Source organism: Eumetopias jubatus, unplaced genomic scaffold (assembly GCF_037043125.1).
Source record: "Eumetopias jubatus isolate StellerSeaLion01/CBP00866 unplaced genomic scaffold, mEumJub1_p1.0 scaffold_16, whole genome shotgun sequence".
In the NCBI taxonomy this organism is placed as follows: domain Eukaryota; kingdom Metazoa; phylum Chordata; class Mammalia; order Carnivora; family Otariidae; genus Eumetopias; species Eumetopias jubatus.
Window position 1 is genome coordinate 67,165,068 of NW_028274822.1, and position 20,932 is coordinate 67,185,999.

A 20,932-nucleotide genomic window follows, 5' to 3' on the forward strand; every position below is an offset into this window, starting at 1 on the left:
CTGGAGAAGACAAAAAGCATTTTAATGATTTCCGTGGCCCATGGGACACCTGGGTGGAGCCTGGTGAGGGACGGTGGGGCCATCATACAAAGTAGGCAGCCAGGGCTGACATCTTGTCCTTGGGCCGCCTGGCGCTGGGCTTCCCGGGGGGCCGCCGGCCCCGGGCCCGCCCTCGGCCCTGCCTCCTCCCTGGCCCGCCGCGGTGCATGGGGTGGCAGGAGGCTGCGTGCTTCAGCTCCACGAGCTCCTGGAAGATGGGGTCGCAGAAGACGCAGCCCGTGTGCTGGGTCTCGTCACCCGGGAGCGGGGACTTGGCCTTGTTGAAGTCCACGGCGAGTAGGGCAGCCTCGCAGGTGCCACAGGTGTCGGCTGACACGCGCACTCGGTAGGCGTTCTCGAAGCAGTGCGCCACCACATTGCACTTGTTGCAGGCCACCTTCCACTTGGGGCCCGAGGTGGGGTCCAGCACCAGCACGCCGCTCTCGCATTCCACGCACTGGCCGATGCCCAGCATGCTCAGCGAGTGCTGGCAGGTGGGATGCGTGCACTCATTGCAGCCCATGCCTGGTGGGGAGAGGGCAGCCTGATGCGCACCCCCAGCCCCGCCCCACCCCCCCCAGGGGCCTTCTCCAGGGCCTCATGGTCCACACCCTTCATCCCAGCAGAAAGCGTTCCTCTCGGCCTTGCACACCCTGGCTCTGGATTCCTCTGCTGCCACTGCCCCTGCTTCTCTGCTTCTCTAAAACCTCCTCAACCTCTGAGCGCCAACACCCCGATCATTTCCACAAGGCCCTCCTGGTGGCCTCCAGCCAGGTTCATCCTCCCCTTCACTTTGCTTCCACAGCTCGTTATGCCACTGAGTCACACGGGGCCGTCGGCTTCCCTGGAAGCTGCTGGAGGGCAGGGAAGGGCCTCAGTGACCCCAGCAGCTCAAATGCAGATTGTCCCTGCCTCACAGGTGAGGTTTGAGTCAGGAGGGGTGAATTGAGACCCCTGAGGGCTCCCGAGACCCCCAGATGAAAGTGGGTAGATGCCTCTTGCTGTGCCTCGCTCCTGTCTATAGCATGGGGTGATGACACCCCAGGGGCTGGCTGGGGTGTCAAAGAGACGGCACAGGCCAGGGTGAGTGTGCTGGGCCCTGGGCCCCCTCTAGACTCTCGGTCCCACCTGGACACATGCTCTCCTTTCTCTAGTAATAACAGCGAGGAGAGAGAACAGTGGTGGATGCTGACTGAGGGCGCACCCCTTGCCAGGAGGGGCCCCCCAGCCTGCTGCGTCCTCTCACTCACCCTAGCCTGGCCGGGGGCACAGCACGCCTACTGCCCAGATCCCGAATGAGCTGACTGTAGGTGCCCACTCGATTCTGACCAGCATGAAGAGGGGCAGATGCCTGGCTCCGCCTCAGCAGGGCCCAAATCCACCCCAGGTCTCCTACCCCTATGCCGGCGAAGGGGCCGGGGAAGGGCCCCTCAGAGGCCAGCATGGTGTGGGGCAGGGGCAGGGCCTGACTGCCCAGGGGGACGGGACAGCCTGTCTCCGGAGGGAGCGTCCGAGGCCCAGAGACATGGCACTCACCTTTCTTCATGTCTCGGAAGGGCGGGTGGTTGGAGCAGTAGGGGCACAGTGGGTAGCTCTTGCCCCGAGAGCCCGATGACCACAGGACCAGCTCGAAGTCATCCAGTGGGCACCGGAGCTCCTTGTAGAGCTTGATGGTGCCATTCTGGGGGAGGGTGTAGGTCTCGTCACAGTGCGAGCAGTGCAGGCGGCTCGGCTTGGCCTGCAGTAACACCAGGGAGGGGGTTCGGGGTCACCGAGGCCACCAACTCTCCTGTCCACCCTCACTCTCATAATACCGAAGTAACTGGTAACGTGATACGTACCGCATGTAACACGTGATCTATAACATATGCTACACAACACAGACTATGCAACACATAACGAGTCGTGCATGATACATGATACAGAAAATGTAACATGTAATACATAATACATGACATACATATATCATATACACAGCCTGATACACTGTTTATATAAGACGTGAGTACTATGTAACACAAAATACTAAGGCATGATGCATAATATCTATGTATACCTCCGCAAGTAATAGCAGAATACAGACCTATGTAATACACATGTCACGCGTAATCTGTAATGCGTAACACATAATACATAATGCATAACGTGGAACGTGTTGCCACGCAACGACCTCTCAGGCAAGGACCCCTGGCCAGGAGTCTCAGGACACCTGCTTGCACGGGTGAAGAAAAGCAGTTCTAAATCCCCTGTGTGTATGTGAATACCCAGGACAGCAAATAAGGTGTTGTTGGGAAAGAATGGACAACGTGTTTAAGCGGCCTCACAGTTTATATGCTCCTGGGGTCAGGGGGACACTGTGGGTGTCTGCGCGAGGCTGCGGTAGGCCTCTCAAGCGTGTGTGACCACCAGGACCAAGACTATTATTCCCGGAGGACTGAAGATAAAGCAGAGGCCTCCAGAGGTGACAAGACTTGCCCAAGCCTGTGCACAACGGTGCCAGAGGCCAGAAGGGGCGGCCACAGCCCTTCACCCCACTTACCTGAATGTACTTCATGAACCGGTGGCACTTCCCACAGCGGGACAGGGGCTTGCCCGTGGCCGCCAGGGGCGAAAAAGACACCTCCATCAGCTCGTCCATGCCTGAGGGCAAGTAGTGCAGGGAAGAGTCACATCCTCCGGGCCTGGCAGCCCCCCTCCACCTCGGACAGGCGGGTGGAAGGGAGGCCCCCATGAGTGGGCAAGGATCGCAGTGAGTGCGTCTCTATCCCCGAGGGTGCGGGGATCACGGGAAGGCAGAGCTGCAGCCGCACTGGTCACCTGAGCCGGGTACCTCGCGTGTGGTGTTGAGATGCCCACTCTTTAACCCCGATGATGATGAGGACGGCCCAGCAGTGAGGCGCCACCGCCTCGTCCTCCCAACAGAGCCCCAGAGCCTGGAGCCCAGATCTGGATGCTGGTCCCGCACGGCCGTGGCGGCCCTGGGCCAGGGGTGGGGAAGAGGCAGGCCTCACCGGCGATAGAATCCACGAAGTAGTGGAACTTCCTCTTGAAGACATCCAGTGTGTGGCTCAGGACCTGGCGGTAGTCGGCCTTGCCCTGGGCGATCAGGTTCAGCTGCTTCTCGACCGCACTGCGGATGGTGGGGAGCACCAGCTCCGCATCTGCGGCGGAGGCGGGGGGGGGGGTGAGGTGCCACTGTGAGCACTCGCACCGAGGGGCTGTGGCCGCCCCCCCGCCAGTGCAGGCTGGAGTCATGTGACCCCAGGCCTTTCCCGATCTCCTACCCAGAAAATCCTGTGTGGAGTGGCCAGGGACATCCTGTCTCTAGGACGGTGTCACAGTTCCTGGGAGTCCTTGGGCCAGGCCTGTGCTCTGCCATCTCCCCTGGTCCCCTGGGAACCTCTCGGGGACAGAGCAGACAGCTCCACAAGGAGGACCCGGGCCCCACCAGGAGCCAGTCTGTGGGGAAGAACCCCCTGCACCGCCCCCCCCCCCCTTTGGATCCTTTGCACGTGACCATTCATGCATCAACCACACAGAGCCCCTGCTGGGGCACGTCCTCAGGGGGGCCAGTGTAGCACCCTTGCAGTGGGAGTTTATTGGCCCGTCAGAGGCTGTGGGCCGATAAATGCAGCGCCACAGCTCAGCCAGACTCACCGATCTTGTAGTAGCCGTGCACCAGGACGATGCCCAGGTTGGTGGGTCTGAGCCGGCGCCCACTCTCCACAGTGACATAGTTGCGCTGACAGATGTTGTTGATGTGCACAGGGATACTGGCGTCTGTCCCTGAAACACACAGCAAGGCCCCGGGCTTCCTCAGCCTGCGCCCGTCACACTGCAGGCTCCATGTCTGCCCCCACCCACCACGCGGGCCCTGGTTCTCAGCCCCTTCCCCTCTGTTTTTGGCCAACACTGTGCGAGACACCACAGTGTGTTTTGAGAATGGTCTTATGAATCAAAAAATGGCCCTCCCAGTGCCAGCGCTGGGTGCTTAATCCCCCTCTACAGACAACAGAGGCTGACAGAGGTTAAGGAACTCTGCCAATGTCACGGGAGCTCATTCTACCTGCCCCTCACACCTGGGAAATGTCACCTCCTCGGCCTCTCCTGCCTCAATCCTGAGACACTCGACCCTTCTAGAACCAGGGCTCAAGACCCCTGAACATGGAGGAACTCCCATGCTCGCTGCCAAATCGTCCCCTCTGAAACCTGCTCAGTATTGCCCACTTTCTGGCTCCTAGGTCCCTCGTGATCAGTTTCCGGGGCGGCACCTCCCCTGGAGACTTCAGGGATGCTGCCCTTACTGCCCCGCCATGCTGAGGAGCCTCCTTAGATGGTGCTCAGAGGCTGAGACCACTGAGGTACCACACTCGAAGGATGATGCTGGGACTGGGATCTGAACCAGCACACTCCCCGCCGTGCCCACCGCATTCCTGCCACCACTGGAGTGGTACCCCCCTTCCCCGGCGAGAGCGTCTCCACGCAGCCCTAGGGGCGCCTGGTCAACAGTGGCACTGTCATGTTCAGAAGGTCACGTGAGCCCTCTTCGAGGACACAAACTCATTTTGGTCATGGGGTCTAGGGAGACATGGATGTCTTGTCAACGGGGAAGGAGAGAGGATGCTGGGGGAGCAGCACCCCCACCCCACAGCATCTATACCTGAGGACCCAGGGCAGGACCCACCAGAGGCACCCAGGCCCCTGGAAGCAGCAGGCTCAGCTCTCCAGCTGAGGCCACCACTGTCACCAGAACCCCAGCCTCGGGTGAGACGTCACCTGTCACAACTGTTAGTGATAGAGCAGAAACCAGGTACAGCAACCTGGATTGTTCGCAGCCCTCTAGAGCCTGGTCAGCTGGTGCGGCACATCAGGGAAGAGGCAGTTCCCATCAGAGTGATCACTGCCTGGGGAGCTGGCCACACCCTGGGCCCCAATTACCAGGTGCTGGGCACGGAGGGGTCACTGAGCAGCTGTGGAAGCACCGTCTCCTGGACCTCGGTCCTGGGATGGGGACCCTCGGGCCCAGGGCCTGGGCAGGCGGGAGGGCGGGTGCACCCACCGATGCCGTGCTTCTCCATGAGTGTGATGAGCTCAGCTTCCGTCAGGTAGTCAGGCGGGCTCGTCTGCTTCTCCAGCATCTTCATCTCGCTCACGGGAAAGGTGTCGCCCCTCTGGCAGGTGGGCAGGCTCTCCTCCAGAGGCACGCTCTGCCAGGGCATGATCTCCGTGAAGCCTGGAGACACAGGGTGCTGCCACTCAGGGTCCCATCCCAGGCAGCCCAGGCCCAAGACACTGAGACCCCCTCCCCAGGTCTGATGGAGCACATTCTGTCCGTCTGTGGAGGCGTGGGAGGAGCACACGCTGGGACCTGCAGTTTTACCTGGAGACATGACGGTTTTCCCTGTGCAGGTGAAGTGCTCGGGCCCGATTCTAAAGGAAATGGTGCTCTGGAGGTACTTGCAGTCGTAGCTAACCGTGGCGATGAAGTGTCTGGTGATGTACTCATAGAGCCGCCACGCCTCGCTTCCTGCAACGGACAAGGAAGCTGGTCACTGGCCGGGGACTGGCTCTAAGCTCCGCCCCCCCCCCCCCCCCCCCAGCGCTCTCACTCAGGCAGCAGGGCCCAGGCTGTCCAAACGGGATGCCAGGGCTGGCCTACACCCAAGCTCGAGAGAGGAGGAAATACACAGGAAGGGAACGTGAGTCTCCCAGGCCACGGCGGTTCCTTCATAGCTAGGGCTCCCACCTCCCACCCCTGCTTTGAGGTGGGACTGCTCTTCAGGGCCTGGCCAGTCCGCAGCTAGGGACTTGCCACCGTCACTTCAAACTGGGGCTATGCCCAGTGGCTCCTGTCTCTACCTCTCCCCTTCCCTGACTCCTCCCCCCGCCTTGATCAGGTGGGAAGCAGGCTGGGCCCTAGCACTCCCTGTCTCACTTGGTCCTTGCCCTTCTGTCTCACCCTCCCACTGCCGCCTCCTGTGAGCAGCTGCCTGCACCCTGCACTCAGGCACGCCACCACACACCTGCTGCCACTTCACTCCTGTCCTGTCCCTCGGCCACAGAACACAACTTTCAGGCGACCCCCTCTGCCACAGCCAGAGGCAGGTGGGGGAGGGAGGGAGCCCCCACATTGCCAATGGGGCCTGACACCATCCAAAGGTGCCATGTAGCTTCCCACCCAGAAGCTTGGAGAGAGTGAGAGAGAGTGAGAGAGAGAGAGAGAGAGAGAGAGAGAGAGAGTGTGTGTGTGTGTGTGTGTGTGTGTGTGTGTGTGTGTGTGTGTGTGTGTGTGTGTTGGGGGGAGTGCCCAATACCTAATTCGGCCTCTGTGGCAGACCTCATGGGGGTGATGGGGGGATGGTCACCAGCGTCGTGGCCCTTCCGTGGCCGATTGATACCTTCTGCTAACAAGCGCTTTACCTGAGGGAGAGAAGACAAGGTGGTGTGAGTCCGGGTACAGCCGCCCTCCCACGGGGAGGGAGCCAGCACCAGTTCTGGGTTTGGCCAAAGAGCCTGAGCTGGGACCCAAGACCCTGGCAACAAGTGTGCCCGGTGGTTCTGCTCACCGTGTCGGCCCAGTAGGGGTGGTTGGCCTGCTGCCGCAGAGGGCCCTTCAGGTCAAAGTTCTCGGGGTAGTGGGTGGTCTCAGTCCGCGGGTAGCTGATGTAGCCTTGTGTGTAGAGTCGCTCGGCGGTCTGCATGGCATGCTGTGGCCCCATGCCTGTGAGAGAGGGCAGGCTCAGCTGGACCACAATGCTGGGGATGGCCAGGTCCCTGCCCATGGGCCTGGGCACTCAGGCTCCCCACCAAAGGCGGCCAGGGCCTCCTGGTAGGTGAGGATGGCTCTGGGTGGGCACCGCGAGCGCACGGAGCTGCTGGCCAGGCAACTGTGCCCGGGCAGCATTCTCCAAGGCCGAGGTCCTGAACCTGTGAAGGTGGACCCAGGATGGGGATGCGCCACAGTGTCACCCTCACGACATGGGCTATGCTGATTAAATGTGGCCTGCAGAGTGCTGATATTGGACACTCTGGCCATGGTGCACATGAGGTCTGCCTCAGGGTTGGCTGATGTCCCACTATGACAGCAGAATTAGCACTCGCCTCCCCATTCTGAGGCCCCTGGGTGTTTCTGTCCTTATGGCACTCCGGGACCACTGAGGGAGGGCTTGTCCTCCTGCTTCCCCTGACCAGCAGAGGCTGGCCCTCAGCTGTCGGTCACTTGGTGTCATCATTGCCCTCTGAGGATCCCTGAAGGGGACGCTCTGTGAGGACACTGCCCAGCTTCCGGGGGCCGCAGAGGCCACCAATACCTTGAGGCCAACAGCTGTCAGAGAAGGCCAACTTTCCAGTCCCCACCCCTTCTCACTACCATGGAAACAAGGCTCAGAGAGGTTACGTCAACACTGGTCACACTTGCCCCTGCAGGAGACGGGCCTGGAGCGCCAACTTCCCACTCTTGGCCTCTCTCCCTATACCAGGGAAGCTGCTCTGGGATGCTAATGCCAGGCTGCCCCTGTCAGGGAGTGGATCGCCTCTGCTCTTGTGAGGATGCACATTTCAATCATTTCATCCTCAGAACAACCAACTCCAGTGATGGTCGTGATGGTCGCCCTGTGTTCCTGTGAGGAAACTGAGGCTCCAGGACAAGAAAGAAAGTAGCCAAGCTGAGATTGGACCAGAGTTTGGGTCTGGACCTGGACCTCCATGGTCTAATGCCTCTGAGGGGACTCCACTGAGCCAGTGACACATTGAGGGCTTGCCCCACAGGGAGGGGTCACTGACCATGGCCTTCCATGTACAGCCCAGGCAGCAGCTGCATGGATGTTTAGTAATACAAAATGGTCTGAGTTTTCCCCACATAAATTCAAAGAGCTGTTGAATATTAACCAATTATCCTCTGAAATGGGATCCTCTCACGTGTTTGTTAGTTTATTAGTTATTTTCACTCTGGAATTTTTTTTTTTTAAAGATTTTATTTATTTATTTGACAGAGAGAGACACAGCGAGAGCAGGAACACAAGCAGGGGGAGCGGGAGAGGGAGAAGCAGGCCTCCCGCTGAGCAGGGAGCCCGATGCGGGACTTGATCCCAGGACCCTGGGATCATGACCTGAGCCGAAGGCAGACGCTTAACGACTGAGCCACCCAGGCGCCCTTCACTCTGGAATTTAAGAGAAATGAACTCTGCATGAGGCTCAGATTCCCACTAAGCCTCACAAGACACTGCAGGTGGGCTGTTCCTTGACACAGGTGAGCACAGAGGGATTACTCGGCACAGGTGAGCACAGAGCAAGGGGCCTCGGCACAGATGAACACAGAGCAGGGGGTGCTCGGCACAGGTGAGCACAGAGCAGGGGGCACCTGGCACAGGTGAGCACACGGTGGGGGCACCTGGCACAGATGAGCACAGAATGGGGGCACTTGGCACAGGTGAGCGTGGAGTGAGAGTGCCAGCAGAGGTGAGAGCATCAGCACTGCCCTGCATCCCCAGGCGCCGCAGCAGGGCTGAATGGCTCACCGCGTGCCCGTCCTGAGAAGTCTTTTATGGGCTTTAGAGGAACGCCCTTACATACCCAGAGAAGAGCTAGCTACTCGCAGCATCTCCACAGTGTTCAGGGCGAGGGGCCTCTGCTTTGCCTTCTCTTTCCTGCTTGTGGCCTCCACCTAGAGAGAAGACAGAACAGATTCAGGGATTCGGGCGGCAGGGGGAAGGATGCCATAACAGAGAATCTGGATGTGTGGGCAAAGGGTCTCATTTCATTCATCTGGTCTCCCTGCTTCTTGATTTCACTCTTCACAGTGGTCTCAAGACTTGAACATTTATGTAGGCCCAGGAAGGGGAAAAAGAAAAAAAAAATTCTTTTCTAGAGAATTTCTAGGAAAAGAGAAAACTTGGAAGAATGGCAAAGAGCGAGGAGAAGGGGTTGCAAACTCAAAATCCTCCACGAGCCAGTGGTGGCCGGGCCAGGGGGACGGCAGGTGAGGCCTGGGCCAGGCCACGGAGCGCGGGCCCACCTCGGGGGCAGCCACTTGCCCTTTGCTGCACCCGAGCACTCCCACCAGGGCCTATGCGTGGTGCTCCATCTTCCAGGTCGTCAACAAAAGCTGCAAATCAGGACTCTTATGTGAGTTGGTAACTATTTTAAGTATCTGTAAACACCGTGCAGTTTAAATAAAATACCGGTCAGCTTCAAACTCTGGGCTTGAACAACTGTCAGAAGAGACGACTCTGTCTTGCCCGTGGCAAAAACAACCCAAACAACTCAACTCCGATGCCTTGCCCCTCCCAATCCCATGGAGACCTGGCCACGGGTCAGTGCAGTGCCTTCTGAATTCCAGATGGACAAACGTGGGGGCAAATTTAGGCCAAAATGGGTGTGTGCTACAGTGGAGGTTGGGGTCACTGTGGGTGAGATCTGGAGATGGTGGTGAGGGGGTCTCTTGAGGAACATGACTGAAGATAAAAGTATGAAGCAGCTTTGGAGAAAGTTCTGGAAGCCTGAGTCAACTGCATGGCTGAGCAGAGAGCACCCAAAGAAAGCTTGGAAAGGATAAGAGAAGGCAGCTGAAGGCGACCAGGCCACTCCTCCACGACTCTGGTAGCTGGTAAGGCTTTGGGGAATGGTGGTGGAACTCCACCACCTGGGGCAGCCAGCCCCTCATCACCCTCTTCTAACAGCCAAGCACGTGACCCTCAAATTCATAAAGACCCTGAGTAAGAGCCACAGTACCATAAAGGCCATGAAAGCCGACCGAGGTGGGGATATCCCATACTAGCTGTGGGACCCCGGACAGGGCCACTGACGTGCACACAGGTCCCTCTGGAGCTGTTAGCATTCAGTATCACAGAAAATGGACCTCTCTGTGAAACGGAGTCCTGCCAAAAGGAGAGAATGCCCCTGGGGTCACGTGGAAAGGGGCTGGCAGGTGGCGGATGCAGGGCAGCGCCCAGGGCAGAGCAGGGGCGCGGCATTCCGCAGTGACTACAAGCGTCAGTAACCGTCCTTTCCGAAACACGTCTGTTTCCAAAAAGGAGACAAAGACGGGACACTGGGTCATGAGGTGCTCTCCCAGCCAGAGGCGCCTAGAAGCCTACTCCCACCCAGAGCAAACATGACAGATGTGGGCGGCGCAGGCCCACCTGGGCTTCCTTCTCCAGCTTTGTCAGGTTTAAAAACATCTGTGCGATCTCCCGGTCGAACACTCGCACTCGGTCCCAGTCCAAGAGAAGAGACCTGTCTTTATCCACATTAACCTGCAGGAAAAAGGGTAAAAGAAGTCGGGAAAGAAAACATCCAGGTGAGCACACTGCCAGGGAAGAGAACTGAGTAGATGAAGCAGCTCCTTGTCTGGGAGGAAAATGGTCCCGTCCCTAGGTCTCACGGCCACCCCTGTACAAGTGTGTACAGGTGCACGGACACACAGGCTGAGACCCTGCCCCACCCCAAGGAAAGGCTGCTCTGATTCCAGGCCTCTTCCCTGAGATTAGGGAGGTGGTCTCACAAGGGGAGCCCGAAGCCGAGGCTGCTGTGTCCTTAAGGAGTGTGGGAACCTCCACCTCAAACGCCATCCCTGCCCACGCTCTAAGGCCTGGCCAGCACGAGGTGTGGTCCTTCTGGGGGTCCCCAGCCCTATGTCAACCAGACCAGCTCTGTATGATTTAAATCTTACAAGCAGCTTATGTGGAGGATTTTATTTGAAGAAAGGGTTCTAAGGCTTCAAAAAGTTTGAAGTCACTGCCCTATGGCCCTCAGTCCAGACCTTGGACCTGACCATCACAGCTGACGGCCCTGAGGCGTGACCTCCCGTCTCTGCGCTGCCAAAGCTAACTTCATTCCTGCTTCTCTAAGTTCAATGCATCCAGGCCTATGTAGGCTGGGGTCCCTTCTCCGGGCACCCTGCAGACCAATCTGGCCTCCGTCCTCTGTCTGTGGCCTGGGGGGCTTGCAGGGCTATGATGATGATGGAAGACCCTCAGAGTCCATAGCCTGAACCCGGGAAGACCCAGCGTGCATGGGGAAGGGAAAGCAAACCTTGGCCTGCAGCACCCAGTAGGTCTCCGGTTTGAAGGACTGGATTTTATCATGTCTCTCCACGCAGAAGCCCAGGGTAGGGGTTTGGCATGGCCCAAAGGAGATGAGGGAGCTGTCCAGATTGCCATATTTTCCCTGGAAGTACTTAGTTTGAAACCTACAGGAGGCACGGGGCAGAGAGAGCTATTCTGGTCATGGATTCACTCCAGACACCATCATTAACCAGCCATGTGAGTCCAGGACTGGGCCAGCTGGTGGCGGCGCCCTGCTCAGAAGACAGGGGGACAGGGTGAGGACACGCTCAGCAGGGGGCCTGGGGAGGGTGTGTGTGGGGGGGCACACACGGCGGGGAAGGCATGAGAGAAGAGCAGATGGGGCTGGGAAATCCTTCTATTCTGTTCCATCCCCTCCAGCCTCTCCTCAAGACCCACACAGTGTAGAGGAACACCCCGCTCATCATGTGGTGCCCTGTGTAGTCTAAATCAGCTAGATCGTTTCCTTCATAGAATGTTGACATTGGCCTAGAGCTAACCAGGCCCAGGGCAGCCAGTGGGGACTGGCGAGGCAGTGGCTCTGGCCAAAGGGCGGGCAGCCAGTACCTGGTGAACGCGCAGCCGATGCGCAGGTCCAGCTCTTGCCTGGCGTCCACCGACAGGGCTTCGTTGTGGTCGGGCTCGCCCAGGCGGGCCATGGCGGCGCAGATGTCCGTGTCTGTGATGGAGCTGAACCTGGCCCTGAACACTATCTTTTCGCCACCACGGGTTGAATTCATGACAGGCAGCACAGCGTCTAGGACCTGGGGGAGGCGGCCCAGCGGTCACCCACCTCGGAGGCCTCTGCCTCCGGCTCTGCATCCCACCTGTGGGGCCGCGGCTCCTGTCCCAGCCAAACCTCGCTGTGCGTGACTCCCTCTCCCTCCTCCGTCCCCTTCCTGGCCCAGAAGCTTCAGTCTCTCCACAGCACTCCTGCTATATGGCTTCCTTTCCTTCCGCTGACAAACCTGTTCAAACACCCCCCTCCTCACTACCACCCTTTCTCTCTTCCTTCTGCTTTCATCCCCGCTAAACCAGGAAATGCTAATGCCACGAACGCCAGGGGGCGCAGTCTCGAAATCCACCCCACTTGACCCATCTCCCTTCCCTCTAGAGGGCAGAGTGCCTCTAGAGGAGTGGGTGGACCTTTTAAGAGACTGAAGAAAAGTCAGGGAAGGAAAACAGAATGAGGAGGAGAAGGCAAAGGGCAGGAACGGGGAGGGCACAGGGGACTCCCAAGGTGGGGGCTTCGGGGCGCTCAGGGCTAAAGCACGGCATGGGGCCTGGAGCCAGACTCACTGGGAAGGCCGTGCAGTGTACGGGGAAGAGGTGCTTTTGTTTCGGAGAGGAGAAAGCCCTATGAGCCTCCATCCCCAGATGCAAAGGCCCCCCCAGGGGAGGAGCAACCCTGTAGGGGAAGGGCCAGGAGAGGAGTGTCTGGGAAGGGACAAAGTGTGATCGTGTCTACTGAGGGTGCTGTGCGGGAATGGGGGGGTGCCCTGAGCTCCCTCTGTCACACAGGAAGCATTTCCTGAGCCCCAAGGTGTGCCAGGCCCCAGGTGAGAGCTGGGGGTGCAGAGGCAGGAGGGTGAGCGGCACCAGAGGACACCTGCAGTCAGGACCCGCGTGAGGGTGCCACAGCTGCAGCTGAGGCAGGCTCAAGGGCATCTTGGGTGGGGAGAGGACAGTGAAGGCCGGAGGAGAGGAAAGGAGCGAGGAACGTAGCCGAGTGGCAACCAGCCTCGGCCGAGGGTCCCTGAGAGGTGCCCAGTAGGCTGGGATGATGAAAACCAACGCTCTCCCATCCACCAAGAAAATTCTGCCCTTTCTGTTGGCTCACACAGTGCACCCCAGCAGGGGAAGTAACATCCCTTCGCCCTTGGTAGCGTCCATATGTTTGAAAGTGTCTCTGCAGTTTCCAAAATGAAGGAGGAAAGAAAAGGCATTTCTAAGGCAATGTAGCGGATTCCCGGGCTGCAGCCGCTGGAATGGGGTGACTGTGGGTACGGTCGGCAGGAAGGCCTGAAGTGAGGACTGCAGCGGGGCCCCCTCTCACCTCAAAGCAGATGTTCTCCCCCTCCTTGTCGCAGTCCAGCCACAGCACAATGTAGTCGCAGCCTTTGCCCTCCACCTGCCACACAGCATACAGTGACTGGCACCTCCGTGGCCCAGCCGGCAGTGCCCACCCACGGTGCTCCCGCCCGGCCCCTGAGCCCTGGGGAGGAGGACGGGTGCCCAGAGCAGGGCCTAGGCAGTTAGGCTGCCTTCGCCACTCAGAGAACTTTGCTCAGAACTTAGTTTTTTGGACACAAAAAGGTTATAATGCAATATCATCTTAACCCCAAAAACTGCACGGGAAGAGGGCTGAAATGAGATAAGCTTCAAGGTTAATGGTGGTTGTCTTAGGTTGTGGGATTATAGATAATTTTTTCTTCCTTCTACTTTCTAATATTTTCCATAATATGTATGCATTTGTTTTAAAACTAGAAAAACCACCACCACCACCGATTTAAAAAGCAGAATTTCTGCTCTCCAGGACTGAGTGACAGGGCTGCCCTGGTGGGCCAGTCGATGGTTCTAAGGCGAGGAACAGGCCTGAAAGGTGCCTCATGCGCCAGCACAGGGCGCTCAGAGAAAGGGTGGGGAGGCCCGCCCAGGGCTTCCAGCAAAGGCCTCCAGGTTCATGAAAGGGGCAAGGACTCAGGGAGGCCGCCTGCAGTGCCGGAAGCCAGGGATGGAGGCTTCCCAGGTGCCGGTGCCCTAGCCCGCCCCACACACCTGCAGGAACTTCACCATGTTCAGCTTGGGGTTAGCTTCCTTCTTCTCTGTCGGCGCTTGGCTGAACAGCTCTGCAGGGTCCACCTTGTCCCATCGGTTGTACTTTCCTACAAACCATAGCCACAGAGCTTGACCTCTGCAACGGTCATAACCCCAGGAGGAAAGGGACGGCTTGGGGAACAGTTTGCCCAGGACAGCCCCACAACTGGAGGCGGAGCTGGGCCTTCGTTCCCCTGGGCTGCCGAGGTGACACCACACCATGGCCACCCCCAGGAGCCACCCCTGGGCAGGGCCGCCACCGCCCCAGCCTCACTTCAGGACGTGCCCTGTGGCTGGCAGTGCCATTCCTGGGCTGGCTCACTTTGCCAGAGCACTGAACCACACCACTCGTACTTCTGCCTTCTCTCCCAGCCTGAATTTCTGCAACTCTCCCCCCACCCAGCACGTGAACGCACACAGGCCAGGTGCTCAGGTGATCCCTGCGGGGAACCAATCTTTTGAGCCTCATGAGTGGTACCTCCACCTACTTCTCTACTTAGGGCTCAGTGCTTGCATGCTGAGCCCTCTTTCTTTTAGTCCCCATTTCGTGCAGCCTGGGAGAACAGGGTCAAATAGAGTCAAGTTCAAATCCCAGCTGGCTGGTGAAAAAACTCAAGAGTCCAAATGCTTGGCTACACAACTGAATCAATGTCATTGCTGTCACTGAGCAGCAAAAAGTGCTGAGACTTTGCTGTATGCTAAGCTCCCTACCTTCACGGTCACACTGAGTCCTCCAACAATCCTGGGAAGTGGCTGGCACTGTCGGAAGACCCACTTCACCCATGTAGGACAGAAACTCAGAGAGGCCCCAGTCCCAGCCCATGAGCCCCTGGAGGTGGACTCTTGTCAACCACAGGGCCCTGCACCTGGCTCTGCTGGGTCACTAAAGCTGGCTCTTCCAAGGTGACAGAGAGCAAAGATGCAAGGGTGACAATGACGGCCACCGAATGGCCATGGGCAACAGTTACATTCAGCAGGAGCCACTTCCTGAACGCCTGCACAGGCCAGGCCCCCGGAGTTGGGCATTCACCACCTCTAGGAAGCACAGGAAGAAGGAACATAGGGCCTGCAGTGACTAAACGGTGTCTCTGGGATGGGGAACCAGGGGGCACTGAGCTCCAAAACCTGGGTTCTGGGCACCTCACCCAGGGACCCCGGGTCACCTCTTCATGATCCACTGGCCTCAGGACTCATGGGTTCTGCACACACTTCTCTGCCTGGAGCCCTCCCCTGGCTCCAACTAGAACCACGACAGCACTCTGCAGGGCTTCCGTCAGAAGGGGCTTGGGGGCTCACCCAGGAAGTCCAAGGTCATCACGTGACCGCAGACAGACGTCATCTTGAAGCGGACGGGCTGGCCAGCGAAGGTCCCGCTGTACTCGTGCACTGAGCACGTTCCGTTCAGCCCTTTGTGTGAGGACATGTTTCCTGCAAGGAAGAAGTACAGTGATGGCTCACCACGCAGAGCCCTGGGTTGGCTGAAGGCCAGGCGCGCCCTCTCTGAACACTCTCAAGAGCAGGCACTCTTGGGCCCTTCGCTGCATTTCTGCCTCACTTCTTTCCAACTTCACTTGAAGGCCTCTGGGGGCCTCCTCATTATCAAGTCCCCCGATGTCTTCTCATGCTCCCCACTGACAGCCCCTCGGCCTCTGGGGACTGGGCACTTCTCAGCTCTCCCCTTCCCTTCGGAGAGACGCCAGCCCGCTGTCCTAGCCAAGGGGAGGTCACGGTGGGCATGGGCCATTTCTAGGTACCCAGCACTCAGGCACCCTTCCTGTCTGGAGGGAATTCAGAGATAAGAAGGGAAGCAGCACCCCACCCGCTGCCTCAGTAGCCAGAGGGGGCTAGCCTGGCATCTCAGGAGGGCTGTAGATAAGGGTCAGCCTGGTGGCTACTCTCGAGTGACGCGAGGCATACCAGCTGCAGCTGTAACCTTCAAAGCAGGGGCAAGGGTCCTGGGGTGGCAAGTGTCCGCGGCGTGGCCTCACACTTACACTGGGGTCTAAGATCGGGGTCAGACTTAGACTAGGGTGGGCTCCTGGCTCTGTCTTCTTTCTTCCAGTGAATTCTCTTTCTGTGTAAGTTACCAGGGCTGGTTGCTGCTTATGCCCAACAGCCTGACAGGCGCAGTGCTCTTACAGGGGCTTGCCTGGTGCCAGGCTGTGACCTGGGCCTGGATCCTTTGGGAGTCCCAGCCCTGGCCCACACTGGCTGTGGCAGTAAGCGCACCCCACAGTGACTAGTACTGAGGTGCTGCAGTAGTGCCTGCTGTCCTGAAGCACGTCAGCTCCAGAGGCGGGGTCCCACTTGGGGAAAGAAAGAAACGACCGTGCTTACAGTCCTCCCCCCCCCCCCCCCCCAACCGCCGAGGTCTGTCCTCCCTACCTCGAGAGAGGATTTTAGCAATGGACTGGGCCAAGGATGGCTTTTCTGCAACCATGAGCACGGTCTTCATCTTGTGTTAAACCTGCCAGGGACTTCGGCCCTTCACACTCCAGTCTCAGAGAGATGGCAATGAAGGTCAGAAACTTCTCTTCTGCAGCTCAACACTACTGTCAGCGCTGACTCCTGAAGAGAAGAGACACACCGAAAACAGAGATACTTCCAGTGGAACCTCTACCACTAAGAAGGGAACTCACTTTACAAAATGAAAAACAGGGGCATCTGGGTGGTGCAGTTGGTTGAGCGTCTTGGTTTGAGACTCTTGGTTTCAGCTCGGGTCTGATCTGAGGGTCGTGAGATTGAGCCCCTCATTGGTCTCCACACTCAGTGGGGAGTCCGCTTGGGTTTCTCTCTCCCTCTCTCTCTGCCCCTGCCCCCGCTTGCAAGTGCTCTCTCTAGAATAAATAAATCTTTAAAAAAAAAACACCCCAAAAAACAAATAATTTCTTTGGGGCGCCTGGGTGGCTCAGTCGGTTAAGTGTCCGACTCTTGATCTCAGCTGAGGTCTTGATCTCAAGATTGTGAGTTCAAGCCCTGTGTTGGGCTCCACAATGGGCATGGAGCATACTTAAAAACAAAACAAAACAAAAAAGGGGCACCTGGGTGGCTCAGTTGGTTAAATGGCTGCCTTCGGCTCAGGTCATGATGTCGAGGTCCCAGGGTCAAGCCCCATGTCAGGCTCCCTGCTCAGCGGGGAGTCTGCTTCCCCTCTCCCTCTGCCCCTCGCCCTGCTCAGCTCTTTGTGTCTCTCAAATAAATAAATAAATAAATAAATAAATAAAGTCTTTAAAACAAAACCAAAAAAAGTAAAACAAAACAAAACAAAAAACACCCAAACCCCCAAAATCGGGGTGCCCGGCTGGCTCAGTCAGTAAAGCATGCAACTCTTGATCTCAGGGTTGTGAGTTCAAACCCCACATTGGGTGTGGAGTTTACTTAAAAAACAAACAAAAAACAAACCTGAGGTAAGAAAAAGAAGTCAGGGAAACTTGAAGACATTGGACAAACCAGGGCAATGGAACTGGCTTAGAGAGGAACACCTTGGGAATTTGGGTTCCTCTGGGAGAAGTTGATGTGGCTCCATGACCTCAGGTCAGTCTTAGGAAGACTTTCTGGGCTTTGGATCTGGACTGATAGGCTGGGGTAGGGCAGATGGCTGGCCCTCCTCCTAGGGCACAGTTCTGTTTGCTCCCCAGGGCTGAGAGCGGCACCTCCACCTTAGCTGAGAATTGGGATGCCCTGGGACATATTTTTGTTTTTATTTTTAAGATTTATTTGAAAGAGAGAGAGAGAGAGAGAGAAAGAGCACACAAGCAGGGGAGGGGCAGAGGGAGAGAGAGAGAAGCAGACTTCCCGCTGAGCAGGGAGCCTGACTCGGGGCTCATGATCCCAGGACCCTGATCACGACCCGCGCCGAAATCAAGAGTTGTCAGATGCTCAACTGACTGAGCCACCCAGGCGCCCTGCCCTGGGACATTTTATAAAATGCAGATGCCAGGCCATGTTACCTAGATCGTTCTGACCCAAAACCAGGCCTGAGACCCACTGGCCAGGGAATCCAGACCCCAGCAGAACTCAACAGCCCTTTTCCAATGGGCTCTGATCTATCTTCCTGCCTGCCCCATGCAACCTCTAGCCTTGCAGACCATCCTCTGGCCAGTTAAACTAGACACCACTGTCTAAAGAAAAACATACTCCCAAGCCTCTGTTCCCTTGCTTGGAATATACCGCCAAGCCCAGAGAATGCAGCTCGACCATCTGAAGGCCCGGCTCTACTGCTAACTGTTGTTTAAAGAGCTCTCCAAGCACCCGCTGGCAGGCCGAGAAGCTTCCTGGTGTCCCCCCGCCCATTACAACAGACTGCGCACCCTGCCACGGTCAGTTACTGTCTCATCTCCCCAGCCGCGCATCAGTGGCCTGAGGTCTGGATCACTGTTGGTGACTGTGACAGCTGGTTCCAAGATTGCTACAGGACACTTAATTCCTGCTGGCTAAATAAAAGAAACACGAGCCCTTTCTTTTTTGATCATTATACATACGGCCTTGACGTTGACAAATATGACATCGTATTAAACAACAACACGACATCTACTGAGGCAACTGGGCAACCTTGGGGGGGGGCGGTTAAAGCTAGACTCCTACTTTACACTTTCCACCAAAACAGATTCCAGATCTAGCAGAAATTTAAGCAAAAAGATGAAACCAGAAAAATCCTAGAAGAGAACATAAACTTTGGTATGAAGAGAAGACATCTAAGGACTTCAGAAGCGCAGAAACACACCTCTCCGTGTTTAAAAGCATTTGCCTTCCTTTTCTGTGAATGAATTCCATTTTCTCCCCAGCCAGACTGCTCTTTTCTTATTTTTAGCAATGATTTTAGTTGCTAAAATAACTTCCTAAATAGTATTTCCTAAATAATGAGGAAATCGGCCGTTTGTGATATGATGGCCAACAACACCCATCACGGTAAAGTAGGGGTAAAATGAGCTTGTGCCTGTCTCACCAGCAATAATCACAGGATGAGCACACAGGTGGGTGAAGGTCTGGTGACAGGCAAACTCGAACAGAGGTGGTGTAAGTTCGATTGGAAAGACCTCTACGTGGAGCGATTTGACGATGTCTCTCAGAACTCCAGGAGCACATCCCCAGCAATCCCACTGCTGGGAATGAATTCAATCATCCCACAATTATTTACTGAGCACCTACTACATGCTCAATACATGTCGCCATGGGCCACGTGGGGCGAAGCAGAGCTGGGGTGGGGAGGGACTGCAGGGTGAGCCCTGCAGTGTCTGGGGGATGTCCAGGGAGGTTTGGGGGACAGTGGGGAGGGCGGCTTTGGACTTTGGGTTTGCCCTGAGGGAACTGGGAGGTAGCGCAGGAGCAGGCTGACCTGACTCCAAGTGTTCAAGGGATTCCTCTGGCTGCTCGAAGAAGGGAGTCACTGGGCCCCCAGGGAGCAGCAGCGGAGGTGCTGAGGGAAGCCTGGGGTCCAGGCAGATTCCGAAGGCAGAGCCAACAGGACTGGGAATGGGAAGTGAGGCGAGTGGAGAATGACTCCAGGGCTTTTGGCCTAGGCAGTTATAGGACGGGATTCCCATTTGTTGAGATGGGAACTGGGAGGAAGGAGCTGCGTTGGGTGTGTTCAATGTGAGCTGCCTGCTGGAGGATGAGGTGGCATGTGGCGGCATGTGGAGCGGGAAAGGAGCCCAGGCTGGGGGTCGGGGAGGTGAGCTGACTCAGGAGAGGTGGGACCCTGAAAGCCCAGAGAAAAGGCACTTCAAGGGGGAGCCACCACCATGTCCAAGGCTACAGATACCCACAGGCCGAGTGAGGTGACAGCAGAGACCTGACCTTGGAGTCTGGAGACTTGCAGGTGCCAGGTGACCCTGAGGGGCGCTGTTTCATCAGTGCGTGCTAGAGGTAAAAGCACGAGTGGGGGGAGCTCAAGAAGGCCTGGAAGGAGGGGAGAGGGAACAGTGGGCTTTTGCATTTTAAGATGGAAGCTACATCAGCACGTTTGTCCGAGGACAGACCTGGTCGAGGAACGAGGGAAGAGAAGATGCAGGAGGCGAGGAGGGAACTGCCAGAGAGACGTCTCTGGGTGGGTGAGAGGGTAGGAGCCCGAAGGGGGGCCACTCTTCTCGTAAGGCAAGTTCAACAGTGAGGACAGGAGGTGGCGCTGGGGGCAGGCTGACAGCCAGGGGAGAGCTAGATTGAGCAGGGACAGGATCTGCTAGGTCGGTATGAGGGACAGAGAGGGGCCGGGATTGAGGGGAACGATTTTCTAAGATGGGTGAGGAGGAGGGAAGGACGTGGGAGGGTGCAAAAACTGCAGGTGCTAGAGTGGGGAGGAGGAGTCAAAGAAAAGAGAGGTCAGAGGGCAAGGTGCCTGGCTGGGCCCTTTTTCTTATGGTGTCAAAGTTTCTAGAAGTTTTATGTTTCTAGTACTCCTCTTCATACCTAAGGATCCTAAACACTTTTTCAGTAAAGAATTAACAGGTTCTTTTCCAAAGATCCGTTTAGAGAGAAATGTTTTGCCATAGCATCTTCAAAGGGAATACCTCATTTATCCAGGGCTAGGGATACAACTGGACAAAGGCACACCGGCATCTGTCCTGATTTCAGATCACCTGTCCACATGTCAGACTAGTCGCTATTCCACACTGATACATGTAGGTCTTCAGCAGCTTTGGCTCTAGGTCAACAGTCTATATTTCAGTTCTGCATGGGTACTCTGTAATGATCTCAGTATCACTGATTTACTAGGAAACAGATATGACTTCCTTTAAGGATTCAGAATCATGGAATCCTGGGAAAGGGACTCTGGTGATGAACTGATACAGCCACCTCAAGAAAGAACAAACTAAGACTCAGAGAAAGATTTTCCAAAAGTTACCTGGGAAGTTTGCTGAGTTGTGGTTGAAACTTCTGCTTCCTTACCAGGTACCTTTTTTTTTTTTTTAACTGCATCAGCTTCTACCTCTTAAAAGAATTCTGCAGTCTTAACTGTGATTAATTTTCTGTGATTATCTTGGGGCCTCTCCATTTTTCCATTAAGGCACACTCCA

At 56.8% G+C, this 20,932-nt stretch overlaps 1 protein-coding gene across 1 annotated transcript in view; it reads right to left on the reverse strand.

The window, feature by feature from the left end:
- The window catches only part of TOP3B (DNA topoisomerase III beta), a 22,385-nt gene continuing 1,453 nt past the window's right edge, over window positions 1–20,932 (reverse strand). The window contains exons 2-18 of the mRNA XM_028095515.2: window positions 16,305–16,487; window positions 15,216–15,347; window positions 13,881–13,987; window positions 13,159–13,233; window positions 11,670–11,866; window positions 11,071–11,227; window positions 10,179–10,292; window positions 8,611–8,701; window positions 6,606–6,760; window positions 6,354–6,459; window positions 5,420–5,566; window positions 5,099–5,272; window positions 3,697–3,825; window positions 3,051–3,200; window positions 2,579–2,679; window positions 1,576–1,777; window positions 1–564 (exon numbers count right to left, since the gene is read on the reverse strand). Of these exons, the coding sequence (XP_027951316.1) occupies window positions 83–564; window positions 1,576–1,777; window positions 2,579–2,679; window positions 3,051–3,200; window positions 3,697–3,825; window positions 5,099–5,272; window positions 5,420–5,566; window positions 6,354–6,459; window positions 6,606–6,760; window positions 8,611–8,701; window positions 10,179–10,292; window positions 11,071–11,227; window positions 11,670–11,866; window positions 13,159–13,233; window positions 13,881–13,987; window positions 15,216–15,347; window positions 16,305–16,374 (2,589 nt within the window). The 5' untranslated portion in view covers window positions 16,375–16,487 and the 3' untranslated portion in view covers window positions 1–82. The remainder of the gene's footprint in view (window positions 565–1,575; window positions 1,778–2,578; window positions 2,680–3,050; window positions 3,201–3,696; window positions 3,826–5,098; window positions 5,273–5,419; window positions 5,567–6,353; window positions 6,460–6,605; window positions 6,761–8,610; window positions 8,702–10,178; window positions 10,293–11,070; window positions 11,228–11,669; window positions 11,867–13,158; window positions 13,234–13,880; window positions 13,988–15,215; window positions 15,348–16,304; window positions 16,488–20,932) is intronic.